The 18,731-nt window shown below is 50.3% G+C and overlaps 1 protein-coding gene across 1 annotated transcript; it reads right to left on the minus strand.

Annotated features, from left to right (window-relative positions):
• Positions 1 to 3,228: 3,228 nt before the first annotated feature.
• Positions 3,229 to 18,731, minus strand: LOC120982256 (ephrin-A4-like). The gene is made up of 6 exons (XM_040412269.1): positions 18,601 to 18,731; positions 6,584 to 6,876; positions 4,202 to 4,270; positions 4,040 to 4,114; positions 3,722 to 3,964; positions 3,229 to 3,465 (listed from the first exon to the last, which is right to left on the minus strand). The coding sequence occupies exons 1-5, from the start codon at positions 18,702 to 18,704 to the stop codon at positions 3,873 to 3,875; spliced, it is 633 nt and encodes a 210-aa protein (XP_040268203.1). The 5' UTR covers positions 18,705 to 18,731; the 3' UTR covers positions 3,229 to 3,465; positions 3,722 to 3,872.

Here is an 18,731-nt window from a genome sequence, read left to right on the forward strand (position 1 = left end):
ACGAGTCTGGTATCTGTGCGGAGGAGAAGACGGGTCTGTGCTGCCCTCTACTGGACGGGTCTGGTATCTGTGCGGAGGAGAAGACTGGTGTGTGCTGCCCTCTACTGGACGGGTCTGGTATCTGTACGGAGGAGAAGACGGGTGTGTGCTGCCCTCTACTGGACGAGTCTGGTATCTGTACGGAGGAGAAGACGGGTCTGTGCTGCCCTCTACTGGACGGGTCTGGTATCTGTGCGGAGGAGAGGACGGGTGTGTGCTGCCCTCTACTGGACGGGTCTGGTATCTGTGCGGAGGAGAAGACGGGTCTGTGCTGCCCTCTACTGGACGGGTCTGGTATCTGTACGGAGGAGAAGACGGGTGTGTGCTGCCCTCTACTGGACAGGTCTGGTATCTGTGCGGAGGAGAAGACGGGTCTGTGCTGCCCTCTACTGGACGAGTCTGGTATCTGTACAGGGGAGAAGACGGGTCTGTGCTGCCCTCTACTGGACGGGTCTGGTATCTGTGCGGAGGAGAAGACGGGTGTGTGCTGTCCTCTACTGGACGGGTCTGGTATCTGTGCGGAGGAGAAGACGGGTCTGTGCTGCCCTCTACTGTACGGAGGAGAAGACGGGTGTGTGCTGCCCTCTACTGGACGAGTCTGGTATCTGTGCGGAGGAGAAGACGGGTCTGTGCTGCCCTCTACTGGACGAGTCTGGTATCTGTACAGGGGAGAAGACGGGTCTGTGCTGCCCTCTACTGGACGGGTCTGGTATCTGTGCGGAGGAGAAGACGGGTGTGTGCTGTCCTCTACTGGACGGGTCTGGTATCTGTGCGGAGGAGAAGACGGGTCTGTGCTGCCCTCTACTGTACGGAGGAGAAGACGGGTGTGTGCTGCCCTCTACTGGACGAGTCTGGTATCTGTGCGGAGGAGAAGACGGGTCTGTGCTGCCCGCTACTGGACGGGTCTGGTATCTGTGCGGAGGAGAAGACGGGTGTGTGCTGCCCTCTACTGGACGGGTCTGGTATCTGTGCGGAGGAGAAGACGGGTCTGTGCTGCCCTCTACTGGACGAGTCTGGTATCTGTGCGGAGAAGACGGGTGTGTGCTGTCCTCTACTGGACGGGTCTGGTATCTGTGCGGAGGAGAAGACGGGTGTGTGCTGCCCTCTACTGGACGAGTCTGGTATCTGTGCGGAGGAGAAGACGGGTCTGGTATCTGTACGGAGGAGAAGACTGGTGTGTGCTGCCCTCTACTGGACGGGTCTGGTATCTGTGCGGAGGAGAAGACGGGTCTGTGCTGCCCTCTACTGGACGAGTCTGGTATCTGTGCGGAGAAGACGGGTCTGTGCGCTGCCCTCTACTGGACAGGTCTGGTATCTGTGCGGAGGAGAAGACGGGTGTGTGCTGTCCTCTACTGGACGGGTCTGGTATCTGTGCGGAGGAGAAGACGGGTCTGTGCTGCCCTCTACTGTACGGAGGAGAAGACGGGTGTGTGCTGCCCTCTACTGGACGGGTCTGGTATCTGTGCGGAGGAGAAGACGGGTCTGTGCTGCCCGCTACTGGACGGGTCTGGTATCTGTGCGGAGGAGAAGACGGGTGTGTGCTGCCCTCTACTGGACGGGTCTGGTATCTGTGCGGAGGAGAAGACGGGTCTGTGCTGCCCTCTACTGGACGAGTCTGGTATCTGTGCGGAGAAGACGGGTGTGTGCTGTCCTCTACTGGACGGGTCTGGTATCTGTGCGGAGGAGAAGACGGGTGTGTGCTGCCCTCTACTGGACGAGTCTGGTATCTGTGCGGAGGAGAAGACGGGTCTGGTATCTGTACGGAGGAGAAGACTGGTGTGTGCTGCCCTCTACTGGACGGGTCTGGTATCTGTGCGGAGGAGAAGACGGGTCTGTGCTGCCCTCTACTGGACGAGTCTGGTATCTGTGCGGAGAAGACGGGTCTGTGCGCTGCCCTCTACTGGACAGGTCTGGTATCTGTGCGGAGGAGAAGACGGGTGTGTGCTGTCCTCTACTGGACGGGTCTGGTATCTGTGCGGAGGAGAAGACGGGTCTGTGCTGCCCTCTACTGTACGGAGGAGAAGACGGGTGTGTGCTGCCCTCTACTGGACGAGTCTGGTATCTGTGCGGAGGAGAAGACGGGTCTGTGCTGCCCGCTACTGGACGGGTCTGGTATCTGTGCGGAGGAGAAGACGGGTCTGTGCTGCCCTCTACTGGACGGGTCTGGTATCTGTGCGGAGGAGAAGACGGGTCTGTGCTGCCCTCTACTGGACGAGTCTGGTATCTGTGCGGAGAAGACGGGTGTGTGCTGTCCTCTACTGGACGGGTCTGGTATCTGTGCGGAGGAGAAGACGGGTGTGTGCTGCCCTCTACTGGACGAGTCTGGTATCTGTGCGGAGGAGAAGACGGGTCTGGTATCTGTACGGAGGAGAAGACTGGTGTGTGCTGCCCTCTACTGGACGGGTCTGGTATCTGTGCGGAGGAGAAGACGGGTCTGTGCTGCCCTCTACTGGACGAGTCTGGTATCTGTGCGGAGAAGACGGGTGTGTGCTGTCCTCTACTGGACGAGTCTGGTATCTGTGCGGAGGAGAAGACCGGTCTGTGCTGCCCTCTACTGGACGAGTCTGGTACGTGTTCATGCAGCAGTCTGGAGCTCGTTCATACAGACGGGACATGAATTAGCAGCAGGGCTCGTGTTGTCTCAGGCGGTATTGGCGCTGATGAATGCGATGCAACCAGACTGCCCCGTGGCCTCCGGCACCGCTGCATGAAGATATGCACATACATGTACACAGTGTCGGACTCACAAGTACAATTCATTCAGGGAGCCCACCGTACACAGACGCTACAAGAGGACTGATTCTGGGGGGTGGCGGCCTCTGGACCTAGATCTGACCCTGCCGATGCCTCTATAATTATAGACCGGATCGTCTACACTGCGGTTTTTGGAGATGCTGTGCTGCTGGACTGGGGGCCCACCTTCCTCGGGGGATTGGGGGAGAAGCGGACGAGTACCATGCCACGTCTGTAGTATCTGCGACTGCAGCGCCCTCTGCTGTACAGGCGCTCACACCGCAGCTTCAGTCACAGGCAAAGCTCCAACCTGCAGGGATACGGAAACAGCACAGCACTCCAAGGTGCATTGTAATAATCCTGCAGCACATTGCACCACAGAACATCATTTTCCTGAAGCACATCATTCCATTATGCATTGTAATAATCCTGCAGCACATTGCACCAAAAAACGGATCAGTGGCTAATCTTTTATTTTCCACACAATTTCTGACGTAAATCATAAAATCCTGAAATCTTCACAGAAGACAGAAAAGCCCCCAGTGTGGGGGAGGGGCAGCTGCCATATATCTGGGGGTCCTCATCTCAGCATCTCGTCTTCAGTCCTGGGGGCCCGGACCACCGAACACCTCCTGTCCCCTCGACAAACTCTGATCCAGGTCCAGAAAGGAAATCGTGGAGGAGTTACGTGGCCTGAAACAAAGGTCAGCAGACGGTCAGTCCACGCGAGGCTATCAGCCATTTCAGGGTGCACTTCAAACCCTCATCAACTACCATATCTCTGCTTGCTGTCAGTGGGTGGGGGAACAGTTACCTTTCCAATCCATCCTCTCGTCTAGGATGATCACCTACACTGTAACAAACCCACAACTGTCAGCAGGCCAAGGTGAATGCTTCCATTCAGTGACGGTAAGCAGAGATATGTGAACAGGTGAGTCATGGCACCTACCTGGCGGGAGATCGGAGGCGCAAGGTTCGGGGGTCTTTCACTACTCGTTCCGTAATAACGTGTTCAGGAGCCATCAGTGCTGCTGGGAACTCCGTCTACAGGAAGAGTGCGGGGCCCCACGGTCCAGGAGGAAGGGCCCGAGACCCCAGCGTCAGCACCAGAGGAAGATGAGACATAGAGTTAGGAGGAGGACGGAGGAGGTGAGGGGCCCGGCTGAGGAGTTTCCACTCTGCCTCCGGGAATCTGCAAGAAACATAGAACATTGAGGTCGGGGGCCACAGTATCCATATATGCTGTGCACCAAGAACGGCTACTTACCGCCCTGAGAGGGTGACCTCCTGCCAGGTTCCCCGCCCCGAGGCTGTGACTTGGGGACCTCCGTGACGGGCCGGCCTGCAGGAGAAAGACAAAAACAGAGGTCACCCCCCCAAAACTAGTAATGACCCCCATGTAATGCCATTGACCCCAGGAGGCACTTACTTGTGGGCCGACAGCAGACCGTCACGCGGAGCCTCTGACATTTACCTACACTGCCCTCGTCCGGGACCGCTGCAAGAGAGGAGATGGCGTTATATGACCTATATACCACTGGGGGCACCATCAGGCCTCTACAGACCACATCAGGCCTCTATACCACCAGGGGGCGCAGTCCAGCCTAGATATACAGATGACACCAGATATAACATGTATATAATCTATATACCACCAGGGGGCGCAGTCCAGCCTAGATATACAGATGACACCAAATATAACACATACATATAATCTATATACCACCAGGGGGCTCAGTCCAGCCTAGATATACAGATGACACCAGATATAACATGTATATAATCTATATACCACCAGGGGGCGCAGTCCAGCCTCTATATACAGATGACACCAGATATAACATGTATATAATCTATATACCACCAAGGGGCGCAGTCCAGCCTAGATATACAGATGACACCAGATATAACATGTATATAATCTATATACCACCAGGGGGCGCAGTCCAGCCTCTATATACAGATGACACCAGATATAACATGTATATAATCTATATACCACCAGGGGGCACAGTCCAGCCTCTATATACAGATGACACCAGATATAACATGTATATAATCTATATACCACCAGGGGGCGCAGTCCAGCCTAGATATACAGATGACACCAGATATAACATGTATATAATCTATATACCACCAGGGGGCGCAGTCCAGCCTCTATATACAGATGACACCAGATATAACATGTATATAATCTATATACCACCAGGGGGCGCAGTCCAGCCTAGATATACAGATGACACCAGATATAACATGTATATAATCTATATACCACCAGGGGGCGCAGTCCAGCCTCTATATACAGATGACACCAGATATAACATGTATATAATCTATATACCACCAGGGGGCGCAGTCCAGCCTCTATATACAGATGACACCAAATATAACATGTATATAATCTATATACCACCAGGGGGCACAGTCCAGCCTCTATATACAGATGACACCAAATATAACACATACATATAATCTATATACCACCAGGGGGCACAGTCCAGCCTCTATATACAGATGACACCAGATATAACATGTATATAATCTATATACCACCATGGGGCACAGTCCAGCCTAGATATACAGATGACACCAGATCTAACATACATATAAACTATATACCACCAGGGGGCGCACAGTCCAGCCTAGATATACAGATGACACTCGATATAACATGTATATAATCTATATACCACCAGGGGGCGCTGTCTGGATTCTATATACAGATGACACCAGATATAACATGTATATAATCTATATACCACCAGGAGATGTCTGGCCTCTATATACAGATGACACCAGATATAACATGTATATAATCTATATACCACCAGGGGGCGCAGTCCAGCCTAGATATACAGATGACACCAGATATAACATGTATATAATCTATATACCACCATGGGGCACAGTCCAGCCTAGATATACAGATGACACCAGATCTAACATACATATAAACTATATACCACCAGGGGGCGCACAGTCCAGCCTAGATATACAGATGACACTCGATATAACATGTATATAATCTATATACCACCAGGGGGCGCTGTCTGGATTCTATATACAGATGACACCAGATATAACATGTATATAATCTATATACCACCAGGGGGCACAGTCCAGCCTCTATATACAGATGACACCAGATATAACATGTATATAATCTATATACCACCATGGGGCACAGTCCAGCCTAGATATACAGATGACACTCGATATAACATGTATATAATCTATATACCACCAGGGGGCGCTGTCTGGATTCTATATACAGATGACACCAGATATAACATGTATATAATCTATATACCACCAGGAGATGTCTGGCCTCTATATACAGATGACACCAGATATAACATGTATATAATCTATATACCACCAGGGGGCGCAGTCCAGCCTAGATATACAGATGACACCAGATATAACATGTATATAATCTATATACCACCAGGGGGCGCAGTCCAGCCTCTATATACAGATGACACCAAATATAACACATACATATAATCTATATACCACCAGGGGGCACAGTCCAGCCTCTATATACAGATGACACCAGATATAACACATACATATAATCTATATACCACCAGGAGGAGATATCTGGCCTCTATATACAGATGACTAAGATATAACATGTATATAATCTATATACCACCAGGGGGCACAGTCCAGCCTCTATATACAGAGGACACCAGATATAACATGTATATAATCTATATACCACCAGGAGGAGATGTCTGGCCTCGATATACAAATGGTACTTACATCACATCAGGTTTATCGAGGGGGGGGTACAGCTACTTACAGATGTAGTAATAGTCTTGTCCCGCATGGAACTCGAACCCCAGAGAATATGGGGAAAATCTGTGGATCTTCTCGGAGAAATAGATGGGCCCGGCGGGAGCGTGCGGCCGGTTACATGGCCACCGTTTGTGGGACGCAGGGGTCGTGTAGCAGCCCTCATAACCCTCACGGTCCACTATATACAGCATAAAGTTCTCAGTTTGCTCTACAGGAACCTGGAGCTCATAGTGCGGACAATAGATGTCCAAGTAATCGTTAATGGCCACCTGCACCGTGTAGTCCTCCTTCAGGAACCTGCGAGGGACAAAAAAAAAGTAGTCAATGACAGTGCAAAGGGGGCAGAGGGCAGACTGGAATACTACAGAAGTTTAAAGGCAGAAGAATTCCTAAGGGAGAGGAAAGAGACTGGGGATTCCCAAAGGGAGCAGAGGGCCTCTGTAGGAGGTGAGTTAAATAGGGGAGACACATGGAGGGTTTTACAAGGGGGAGGAGTGAGACATAGGGCTTCCCGACAGGACCAATGAGATTGGCAGGGACGGATGGATGCTTGGCTCAAAACAGACCAGAAGACTTCAGGACAAGTTTACCCCAATTACCCACCTCAGATATCAGAAGTTATTATCCCTCTGATCATGTCACACCAATCCCTCTTCCGAGGAGGCCGTGGGCATCCAGCCTCCATAGTAGAAAACCATGACTGAGGGTACCAAATAAGGAAGATACTCATTTAGGCCAAGGCAGCGAACATCAGACCAGTGGAAATCCGTCCTTTGGTCTTACGAGTCCATATGAGTATTTTGGCTGTAATTGCTAGTAGCGAAGGTGAATGGACCCCATAGTGAAGAATGAAGGGTGCAACAGAGTGTGGGATGGGGACAATGCTGGAACTGAGGACACACCTAACTAGCTACTATGGTATTCTTCCACCATAACTGGTGCGCATCAACAGGACAAAACCCACCTCCAGGTTGGATAGCAGGGTGACGGGGCTGTGTCACATGACCCGACTATGGATGGAGAGGCCAGAAACTGACATCTGTCCTGCCTTCCTCCTGGGTGGCAACCACATTGAGTTCGAAGGCACAGGGCAGCTTCTGAAGAACATGAGACAGCTTTGTCACGTTGACCTCCACCAGATTTGTTCTGAAATCTGTAAATTTAAGAAACCCAAAAAACTCTTCTAGAAGAAATGGTTTCTGAATCCCTCAGCATTGCATTTATTATAAAAATTTAGCTCACAAGTCATTACTAAAAAGCACCCAGCTGACACAAGCACCCACCGCCTGGCCCTGCTCTCACACGTTATGTTCGCAGGGGCGTACAGCCAGGGAGTAAATATTTGTACAAGGAACTTGTATGCGAAAGAGGAATGTGTAAGAGTTCAGAAGGAACACGACAGGCAAGTAACACACCCCTGACTACAAATCCCAGCACGCCCTGAATACAACTATTGGATCATAAGTTTCCTGAGGAGCAGGTCTACAAACCTACACAATGGCGGCAGAAGTCTGTATGCCGAATGCCTCAAAACATCCAGAAGATGACCTGGAAACCTCACAACCAGTGATGACACGATTAAAAAGAACGCAGATGTGTCCCCAAATCCTAACCATCCAAAAATCAGATGTTCCTATGAACCTTCTGTCCTGTTATTGAGAAGGAAAGGGTCAGACCTCACTACAAGGCTGAGGCAGATGTCCTTCTATGGCCATCAAGACCATCCCATGTGACCGACGGAGTTTGGGCTCCTCCACCTTAGGGGTTCTATTCATAAGACCAAAGCAGAGGAAAATGGACAATTTCAACCCTAACAGTTTGTCAAGTGAAAAAAACATTTAGATGACTGATGATGACGACATGTTGCCCAAGGTCAGTTATGGTCAGTGTGAATGGCTTTGTCGGTTGGTAGATCAACCATCAACCTTCTAATGTTTATGGTCACCTTAAGGAAAAACTTCCTCGGTCTTTTATGACCATACACAAGAACTCTGACTTCATAAATGCCAACACCAGCCCCACCCATGGCACAACGCCACATTACACGCGCCTTGCAGGTGTGGATTGATGAGCAGACAGCATGACCCTGCAAGGAATGAGCAGACAATGGAGCTGTTGTCCCCACTGTCGTCATTGGCGGAGGGTAGAGAAGTGGTGAGGCGATGGACGTTACTGGGACCTGCCTTGCAGAGCTGACACGAGGGAGGGATGGTGGCTCCAGGTGTCATGTTTAGCCGGCACAAACCATTCATGTAAAGTTCGAGAATTGTTTCTTTGAAGTTCCAGACATAAGAGCGCAGGGCGTTGGAGCACAAGAACATGGAGGTGTCACACCACTAACTACAGAAGACCCTGCAAATGCCCAACTTCACAACCTCCTGACATGGATTGTCTGAGGTCGCCTCTACGGCCTGAAGCAGAAACTGCAAATCTACAAGACAAGGAAAAGAGAAAGAAAAATGTGCTCCCCATGGAGGAGAGCTTCATTACAATCAGATCTGGCTAAACCAGGCACGGGGGAGGGGAACAGACGAGGGGGAGGGGGCCCGCACCAGCAAGAGCAATCTACATTCTTATAAAACACAAGGGGAAGGTTCAGACTGAGACATCTGAAGAAAATGTGAAATATGTTATTAAAAAGGTCAGAGTGTCAAATACACGTCTCATCTACACGTGATCTCTATATAATCCTCACACGTCTCTTCCTCATGTGACCACAGCTCTATATAATCCTCACACGTCTCTTCTTCATGTGACCACAGCTCTATATAATCCTCACATGTCTCTTCTTCATGTGACCACAGCTCTATATAATCCTCACATATCTCTTCTTCATGTGACCACAGCTCTATATAATCCTCACACGTCTCTTCATGTGACCACAGCTCTATATAATCCTCACACGTCTCTTCATGTGACCACAGCTCTATATAATCCTCACACGTCTCTTCTTCTTCATGTGACCACAGCTCTATATAATCCTCACACGTCTCTTCCTCATGTGACCACAGCTCTATATAATCCTCACACGTCTCTTCTTCATGTGACCACAGCTCTATATAATCCTCACACGTCTCTTCCTCATGTGACCACAGCTCTATATAATCCTCACACGTCTCTTCTTCATGTGACCACAGCTCTATATAATCCTCACACGTCTCTTCTTCATGTGACCACAGCTCTATATAATCCTCACATATCTCTTCTTCATGTGACCACAGCTCTATATAATCCTCACATATCTCTTCTTCATGTGACCACAGCTCTATATAATCCTCACACGTCTCTTCATGTGACCACAGCTCTATATAATCCTCACACGTCTCTTCATGTGACCACAGCTCTATATAATCCTCACACGTCTCTTCTTCTTCATGTGACCACAGCTCTATATAATCCTCACACGTCTCTTCCTCATGTGACCACAGCTCTATACAATCCTCACACGTCTCTTCTTCATGTGACCACAGCTCTATATAATCCTCACATGTCTCTTCATATGACTACAGCTCTATATAATCCTCACACGTCTCTTCTTCTTCATGTGACCACAGCTCTATATAATCCTCACACGTCTCTTCTTCATGTGACCACAGCTCTATATAATCCTCACACGTCTCTTCTTTATGTGACCACAGCTCTATATAATCCTCACACGTCTCTTCATGTGCCCACAGCTCTATATAATCCTCACACGTCTCTTCTTCATGTGACCACAGCTCTATATAATCCTCACACGTCTCTTCTTCATGTGACCACAGCTCTATATAATCCTCACACGTCTCTTCCTCATGTGACCACAGCTCTATATAATCCTCACACGTCTCTTCTTCATGTGACCACAGCTCTATATAATCCTCACACGTCTCTTCTTCATGTGACCACAGCTCTATATAATCCTCACACGTCTCTTCTTCTTCATGTGACCACAGCTCTATATAATCCTCACACGTCTCTTCTTCTTCATGTGACCACAGCTCTATATAATCCTCACACGTCTCTTCTTCTTCTTCTTCATGTGACCACAGCTCTATATAATCCTCACACGTCTCTTCATATGACCACAGCTCTATATAATCCTCACACGTCTCTTCTTCTTCATGTGACCACAGCTCTATATAATCCTCACACGTCTCTTCTTCATGTGACCACAGCTCTATATAATCCTCACATCTCTCTTCTTCTTCTTCATGTGACCACAGCTCTATATAATCCTCACACGTCTCTTCTTCATGTGACCACAGCTCTATATAATCCTCACACGTCTCTTCATATGACCACAGCTCTATATAATCCTCATATGTCTCTTCATGTGACCACAGCTCTATATAATCCTCACACGTCTCTTCTTCATGTGACCACAGTTCTATATAATCCTCACACGTCTCTTCTTCTTCTTCTTCTTCATGTGACCACAGCTCTATATAATCCTCACACGTCTCTTCATATGACCACAGCTCTATATAATCCTCATATGTCTCTTCATGTGACCACAGCTCTATATAATCCTCACACGTCTCTTCTTCATGTGACCACAGTTCTATATAATCCTCACACGTCTCTTCTTCTTCTTCTTCATGTGACCACAGCTCTATATAATCCTCACACGTCTCTTCATATGACCACAGCTCTATATAATCCTCACATGTCTCTTCTTCTTCATGTGACCACAGCTCTATATAATCCTCACACGTCTCTTCTTCATGTGACCACAGCTCTATATAATCCTCACATCTCTCTTCTTCTTCATGTGACCACAGCTCTATATAATCCTCACACGTCTCTTCATATGACCACAGCTCTATATAATCCTCATATGTCTCTTCATGTGACCACAGCTCTATATAATCCTCACACGTCTCTTCTTCTTCATGTGACCACAGCTCTATATAATCCTCACACGTCTCTTCTTCTTCATGTGACCACAGCTCTATATAATCCTCACACGTCTCTTCTTCATGTGACCACAGCTCTATATAATCCTCACACGTCTCTTCATATGACCACAGCTCTATATAATCCTCATATGTCTCTTCATGTGACCACAGCTCTATATAATCCTCACACGTCTCTTCTTCTTCATGTGACCACAGCTCTATATAATCCTCACATGTCTCTTCTTCTTCATGTGACCACAGATCTATATAATCCTCACATATCTCTTCATGTGACCACAGCGCTATATAATCCTCACATCTCTCTTCTTCTTCTTCATGTGACCACAGCTCTATATAATCCTCACACGTCTCTTCTTCATGTGACCACAGCTCTATATAATCCTCACATGTCTCTTTTTCATGTGACCACAGCTCTATATAATCCTCACACGTCTCTTCTTCTTCATGTGACCACAGCTCTATATAATCCTCACACGTCTCTTCTTCTTCATGTGACCACAGCTCAATATAATCCTCACACGTCTCTTCTTCATGTGACCACAGCTCTATATAATCCTCACACGTCTCTTCTTCTTCATGTGACCACAGCTCTATATAATCCTCACACGTCTTCTTCTTCTTCATGTGACCACAGCTCTATATAATCCTCACACGTCTCTTCTTCATGTGACCACAGCTCTATATAATCCTCACACGTCTCTTCATGTGACCACAGCTCTATATAATCCTCACACGTCTCTTCTTCATGTGACCACAGCTCTATATAATCCTCACACGTCTCTTCTTCTTCATGTGACCACAGCTCTATATAATCCTCGAAGTCTCTTCTTCTTCATGTGACCACAGCTCAATATAATCCTCACACGTCTCTTCTTCATGTGACCACAGCTCTATATAATACTCACACGTCTCTTCTTCATGTGACCACAGCTCAATATAATCCTCACACGTCTCTTCTTCATGTAACCACAGATCTATATAATCCTCACACGTCTCTTCTTCTTCATGTGACCACAGCTCTATATAATCCTCACACGTCTCTTCTTCTTCATGTGACCACAGCTCTAGATAATCCTTACACGTCTCTTCTTCATGTGACCACAGCTCTATATAATCCTCACACGTCTCTTCTTCTTCATGTGACCACAGCTGTATATAATCCTCACACGTCTCTTCTTCATGTGACCACAGCTCTATATAATCCTCACACGTCTCTTCTTCATGTGACCACAGCTCTATATAATCCTCACACGTCTCTTCTTCATGTGATCACAGCTCAATATAATCCTCACACGTCTCTTCTTCATGTGACCACAGCTCTATATAATACTCACACGTCTCTTCTTCATGTGACCACAGCTCAATATAATCCTCACACGTCTCTTCTTCATGTGACCACAGCTCTATATAATCCTCACATGTCTCTTCTTCTTCATGTGACCACAGCTCTATATAATCCTCACACGTCTCTTCTTCTTCATGTGACCACAGCTCTAGATAATCCTTACACGTCTCTTCTTCATGTGACCACAGCTCTATATAATCCTCACACGTCTCTTCTTCTTCATGTGACCACAGCTGTATATAATCCTCACACGTCTCTTCTTCATGTGACCACAGCTCTATATAATCCTCACACGTCTCTTCTTCATGTGACCACAGCTCTATATAATCCTCACACGTCTCTTCTTCATGTGACCACAGCTCTATATAATCCTCACACATCTCTTCATGTGACCACAGACCCAGAAAACTATACATTCAACCACCAGACGGAGGCCACAAACACAATGTGAATGTGTGGAAGCTTCTGGCATGACTTAGGGCTTCCTGGCCCTGAAGACGAGACTTTCTTCGCACATCACCTTCTAATGACTGATGGCACAGTCCTGGAAAGCCAGGAGGGCGACCCATAATCTGCCCATAACAAGCGCTGACACAGCGAGTTCACGGGTCACATGTTCAATCACTGTAACGTCTTCCCATGTAAACCCTTCCACTGATTGAAAGAAACCATCGGAGGCTCATTAGCGCAGTGATCGCAACTGTTCTCAGGACATACAAGTCAATAATTGTCAGCATGTTTACATGGGGCAATGATTGGGAATGAATGATCACTTGGGCAACGGTTGCTCTATGGAGCCTTTCCTTGACACTATGTACAGTCTCCTTTAGAGCGCTCTATGGAGACTTTCCTTGACCCTACGTACAGTCTCCTTCAGAGCGCTCTATGGAGCCTTTCCTTGACCCTACATACAGTCTCCTTTAGAGCGCTCTATGGAGCCTTTCCTTGACCCTATGTACAGTCTCCTTTAGAGCGCTCTATGGAGCCTTTCCTTGACCCTACGTACAGTCTCCTTTAGAGCGTTCTATGGAGCCTTTCCTTGACCCTACATACAGTCTCCTTTAGAGCGTTCTATGGAGCCTTTCCTTGACCCTACGTACAGTCTCCTTTAGAGCGTTCTATGGAGCCTTTCCTTGACCCTACATACAGTCTCCTTTAGAGCGTTCTATGGAGCCTTTCCTTGACCCTACGTACAGTCTCCTTTAGAGCGTTCTATGGAGCCTTTCCTTGACACTATGTACAGTCTCCTTTAGAGCGTTCTATGGAGCCTTTCCTTGACCCTACGTACAGTCTCCTTTAGAGCGCTCTATGGAGCCTTTCCTTGACACTATGTACAGTCTCCTTCAGAGCGCTCTATGGAGCCTTTCCTTGACACTATGTACAGTCTCCTTCAGAGCGCTCTATGGAGCCTTTCCTTGACCCTACGTACAGTCTCCTTTAGAGCGCTCTATGGAGACTTTCCTTGACCCTACGTACAGTCTCCTTCAGAGCGCTCTATGGAGCCTTTCCTTGACCCTACGTACAGTCTCCTTTAGAGCGCTCTATGGAAGCTTTTCTGGACCTCGTGTACAGGTGCCTTTAGAGTGCTCTATGGAGACCTGATGTCCCTAGACCATCTGTGGGAGCTTCGGGGGCTAGACCATATGAGAGATCCGCAGCGGGGGGGCCCAGTTGGCACCACCACTATCACAAAGCACCATGACATCTCAATACAAATGTTTCTACGAGTGGCAAGTAGGATATGGCACTGCATGGAAGGGACCAATCACAACCACCACTGACCACACAACTGACACCAACTTCAGAAAGACACACCTCACGTCCCAGCACTGCTCGGAACAAGGGCCAAAACATTGATGTCTGGATGGATCGCAGGGAAAAAAAGAAAAAACATAAAACCCATACCCTGCAGAGTACACAGAATCAGGGGCCCCATGCAAAGCTGTCCTCACACCGAGGGGCCCAGCTGGAAACAACATGCACATCTGGTAACTATGAGCCCCACAAACAGCCCCCTGAGCTGTCACTGCAGCCAAATTGGCTGTCACCCAGCGCTGCCACCATGAGACAAGACCAGCCACAGGACTACAACTCCCAGCATGGCCTGCCGCTCATACAGCACAAAGATAAAGTTAGGAAACAAGCAGAGCTGGCGGCAGGGTGCAGAGCCAAGATAAACAGCGCCATCCATCCACGCCGCAGCCTGCGAGACGGCAAAACACAGCCCGCTCCAACATAAGCACAGGGGCCGCTGCCCAGAAAAACAAGCCCTTCCTGGAGGAGGGGAGGGGCATCGGCTCCTGGGGGCTCCGAACCTGATATAGGGGAGCCCACTGCTACAGACAATAGGGGGGCTGGGAAATGATATTCAGCTTCCAGGGCTAAGCCCCCTCTGGTTCTCATTAAAGCCTAAGCCCTCTAACAAAGGGGTGGGGGAGGGAGACAGAGTCACCAGATACAGTGTTAAGGGGTGGGGGAGCGGAAGAAAGCAGATACAGTGAGGGGTAGATAGTGTGTGTGTGTGTGTGTGTGTAAGGGGGGGGAAGACGGCAGATACAGTGTGTGTGTGTGTGTTTAGGGGGGAGACGGCAGATACAGTGTGTGTGTGTAGGGGGGGAGACGGCAGATACAGTGTGTGTGTGTGTGTGTAGGGGGGAGACGGCAGATACAGTGTGTGTGTGTAGGGGGGAGACGGCAGATACAGTGTGTGTGTGTAGGGGGGAGACGGCAGATACAGTATGTGTGTGTAGGGGGGAGACGGCAGATACAGTGTGTGTGTAGGGGGGAGACGGCAGATACAGTGTGTGTGTAGGGGGGAGACGGCAGATACAGTGTGTGTGTAGGGGGGAGACGGCAGATACAGTGTGTGTGTGTGTGTAGGGGGGAGACGGCAGATACAGTGTGTGTGTGTAGGGGGGAGACGGCAGATACAGTGTGTGTGTGTAGGGGGGAGACGGCAGATACAGTGTGTGTGTGTAGGGGGGAGACGGCAGATACAGTGTGTGTGTGTAGGGGGGGAGACGGCAGATACAGTGTGTATGTGTAGGGGGGAGACGGCAGATACAGTGTGTGTGTAGAGGGGAGACGGCAGATACAGTGTGTGTGTAGGGGGAGACGGCAGATACAGTGTGTGTGTAGGGGGGAGACGGCAGATACAGTGTGTGTGTAGGGGGAGACGGCAGATACAGTGTGTGTGTAGGGGGGAGACGGCAGATACAGTGTGTGTGTCCGTCAGTATAGGGGGGAGACGGCAGATACAGTGTGTGTGTGTAGGGGGAGACGGCAGATACAGTGTGTGTGTAGGGGGGAGACGGCAGATACAGTGTGTGTGTAGGGGGGAGACGGCAGATACAGTGTGTGTGTGTGTGTGTGTAGAAGGAGACGGCAGATACAGTGTGTGTGTGTGTGTGTGTGTGTAGGGGGAGACGGCAGATACAGTGTGTGTGTGTAGGGGGGAGACGGCAGATACAGTGTGTGTGTAGGGGGAGACGGCAGATACAGTGTGTGTGTGTAGGGGGAGACGGCAGATACAGTGTGTGTGGGGGGAGACGGCAGATACAGTGTGTGTGTGTGTAGGGGGAGACGGCAGATACAGTGTGTGTGTGTGTAGGGGGGAGACGGCAGATACAGTGTGTGTGTGTGTAGGGGGGAGACGGCAGATACAGTGTGTGTGTGTGTAGGGGGGAGACGGCAGATACAGTGTGTGTGTGTGTAGGGGGGGAGACGGCAGATACAGTGTGTGTGTGTGTAGGGGGAGACGGCAGATACAGTGTGTGTGTGTGTAGGGGGGAGACGGCAGATACAGTGTGTGTGTGTAGGGGGGGAGACGGCAGATACAGTGTGTGTGTATAGGGGGGGAGACGGCAGATACAGTGTGTGTGTGTAGGGGGGAGACGGCAGATACAGTGTGTGTGTATAGGGGGGGGAGACGGCAGATACAGTGTGTGTGTGTAGGGGGGAGACGGCAGATACAGTATGTGTGTGTGTGTGTAGGGGGAGACGGCAGATACAGTGTGTGTGTAGGGGGGAGACGGCAGATACAGTGTGTGTGTAGGGGGGAGACGGCAGATACAGTGTGTGTGTAGGGGGGAGACGGCAGATACAGTGTGTGTGTAGGGGGGAGACGGCAGATACAGTGTGTGTGTAGGGGGGAGACGGCAGATACAGTGTGTGTGTGTAGGGGGGAGACGGCAGATACAGTGTGTGTGTGTGTAGGGGGGAGACGGCAGATACAGTGTGTGTGCGTAGGGGGGAGACGGCAGATACAGTGTGTGTAGGGGGGAGACGGCAGATACAGTGTGTGTGTAGGGGGAGAGGCAGATACAGTGTGTGTGTAGGGGGGAGACGGCAGATACAGTGTGTGTGTAGGGGGGAGACGGCAGATACAGTGTGTGTGTGTAGGGGGGAGACGGCAGATACAGTGTGTGTGTGTGTGTGTGTAGGGGGAGACGGCAGATACAGTGTGTGTGTAGGGGGAGACGGCAGATACAGTGTGTGTGTAGGGGGAGACGGCAGATACAGTGTGTGTGTAGGGGGGAGACGGCAGATACAGTGTGTGTAGGGGGGAGACGGCAGATACAGTGTGTGTGTAGGGGGAGAGGCAGATACAGTGTGTGTGTAGGGGGGAGACGGCAGATACAGTGTGTGTGTGTAGGGGGGAGACGGCAGATACAGTGTGTGTGTGTAGGGGGGAGACGGCAGATACAGTGTGTGTGTGTAGGGGGGAGACGGCAGATACAGTGTGTGTGTGTAGGGGGGGAGACGGCAGATACAGTGTGTATGTGTAGGGGGGAGACGGCAGATACAGTGTGTGTGTAGGGGGGAGACGGCAGATACAGTGTGTGTGTAGGGGGGAGACGGCAGATACAGTGTGTGTGTGTAGGGGGGAGACGGCAGATACAGTGTGTGTGTAGGGGGGAGACGGCAGATACAGTGTGTGTGTGTGTAGGGGGGAGACGGCAGATACAGTGTGTGTGTAAGGGGGAGACGGCAGATACAGTGTGTGTGTAGGGGGGAGACGGCAGATACAGTGTGTGTGTAGGGGGGAGACGGCAGATACAGTGTGTGTGTAGGGGGGGAGACGGCAGATACAGTGTGTGTGTAGGGGGGAGACGGCAGATACAGTGTGTGTGTAGGGGGAGACGGCAGATACAGTGTGTGTGTAGGGGGAGACGGCAGATACAGTGTGTGTGTGTAGGGGGGAGACGGCAGATACAGTGTGTGTGTAGGGGGGAGACGGCAGATACAGTGTGTGTGTAGGGGGGAGACGGCAGATACAGTGTGTGTGTAGGGGGAGACGGCAGATACAGTGTGTGTGTAGGGGGAGACGGCAGATACAGTGTGTGTGTAGGGGGGAGACGGCAGATACAGTGTGTGTGTGTAGGGGGAGACGGCAGATACAGTGTGTGTAGGGGGGAGACGGCAGATACAGTATGTGTGTAGGGGGGAGACGGCAGATACAGTGTGTGTGTAGGGGGAGACGGCAGATACAGTGTGTGTGTAGGGGGAGACCGGCAGATACAGTGGTGTGTAGGGGGAGACGGCAGATACAGTGTGTGTGTAGGGGGGAGACGGCAGATACAGTGTGTGTGTGTAGGGGGAGACGGCAGATACAGTGTGTGTAGGGGGGAGACGGCAGATACAGTATGTGTGTGTGTGTGTGTCCGTCAGTATGGGGGGGGGGGGGGCACAGTAAACCACTCGGGGGGGGGGGGGGGGGGGTGCACAACCAGTACAGGGGGGGGGCCCATTGGGCCTCTCGGGCTCGCGCTCTCTGACCTGGGGTTGCTAGAGTTCCAGTGCACGGCGTGGTGCAGGCTCCGGGCCGGGCTCAGCCGCTCCAGCAGGGCGCACAGACACAGCAGGAGCCCCGGGCCCCTCATCTCTCGGCCGCCGCTTCTCTCTGGGCG

The sequence above is a fragment of the Bufo bufo genome, chromosome 11 (assembly GCF_905171765.1).
Source record: "Bufo bufo chromosome 11, aBufBuf1.1, whole genome shotgun sequence".
NCBI classification, from domain to species: domain Eukaryota; kingdom Metazoa; phylum Chordata; class Amphibia; order Anura; family Bufonidae; genus Bufo; species Bufo bufo.

Coding starts and splice junctions, on each gene's coding strand:
- LOC120982256 (XM_040412269.1), bottom strand. CDS start 18,704: ATGAGGGGCCCGGGGCTCCTGCTGTGTCTGTGCGCCCTGCTGGAGCGG. Junction 6,877..18,600: donor TGGAACTCTAGCAACCCCAG/GTCAGAGAGCGC, acceptor TGTCCCTCGCAG/GTTCCTGAAGGAGGACTACA. Junction 4,115..4,201: donor GGTCTGCTGTCGGCCCACAA/GTAAGTGCCTCC, acceptor TTTCTCCTGCAG/GCCGGCCCGTCACGGAGGTC.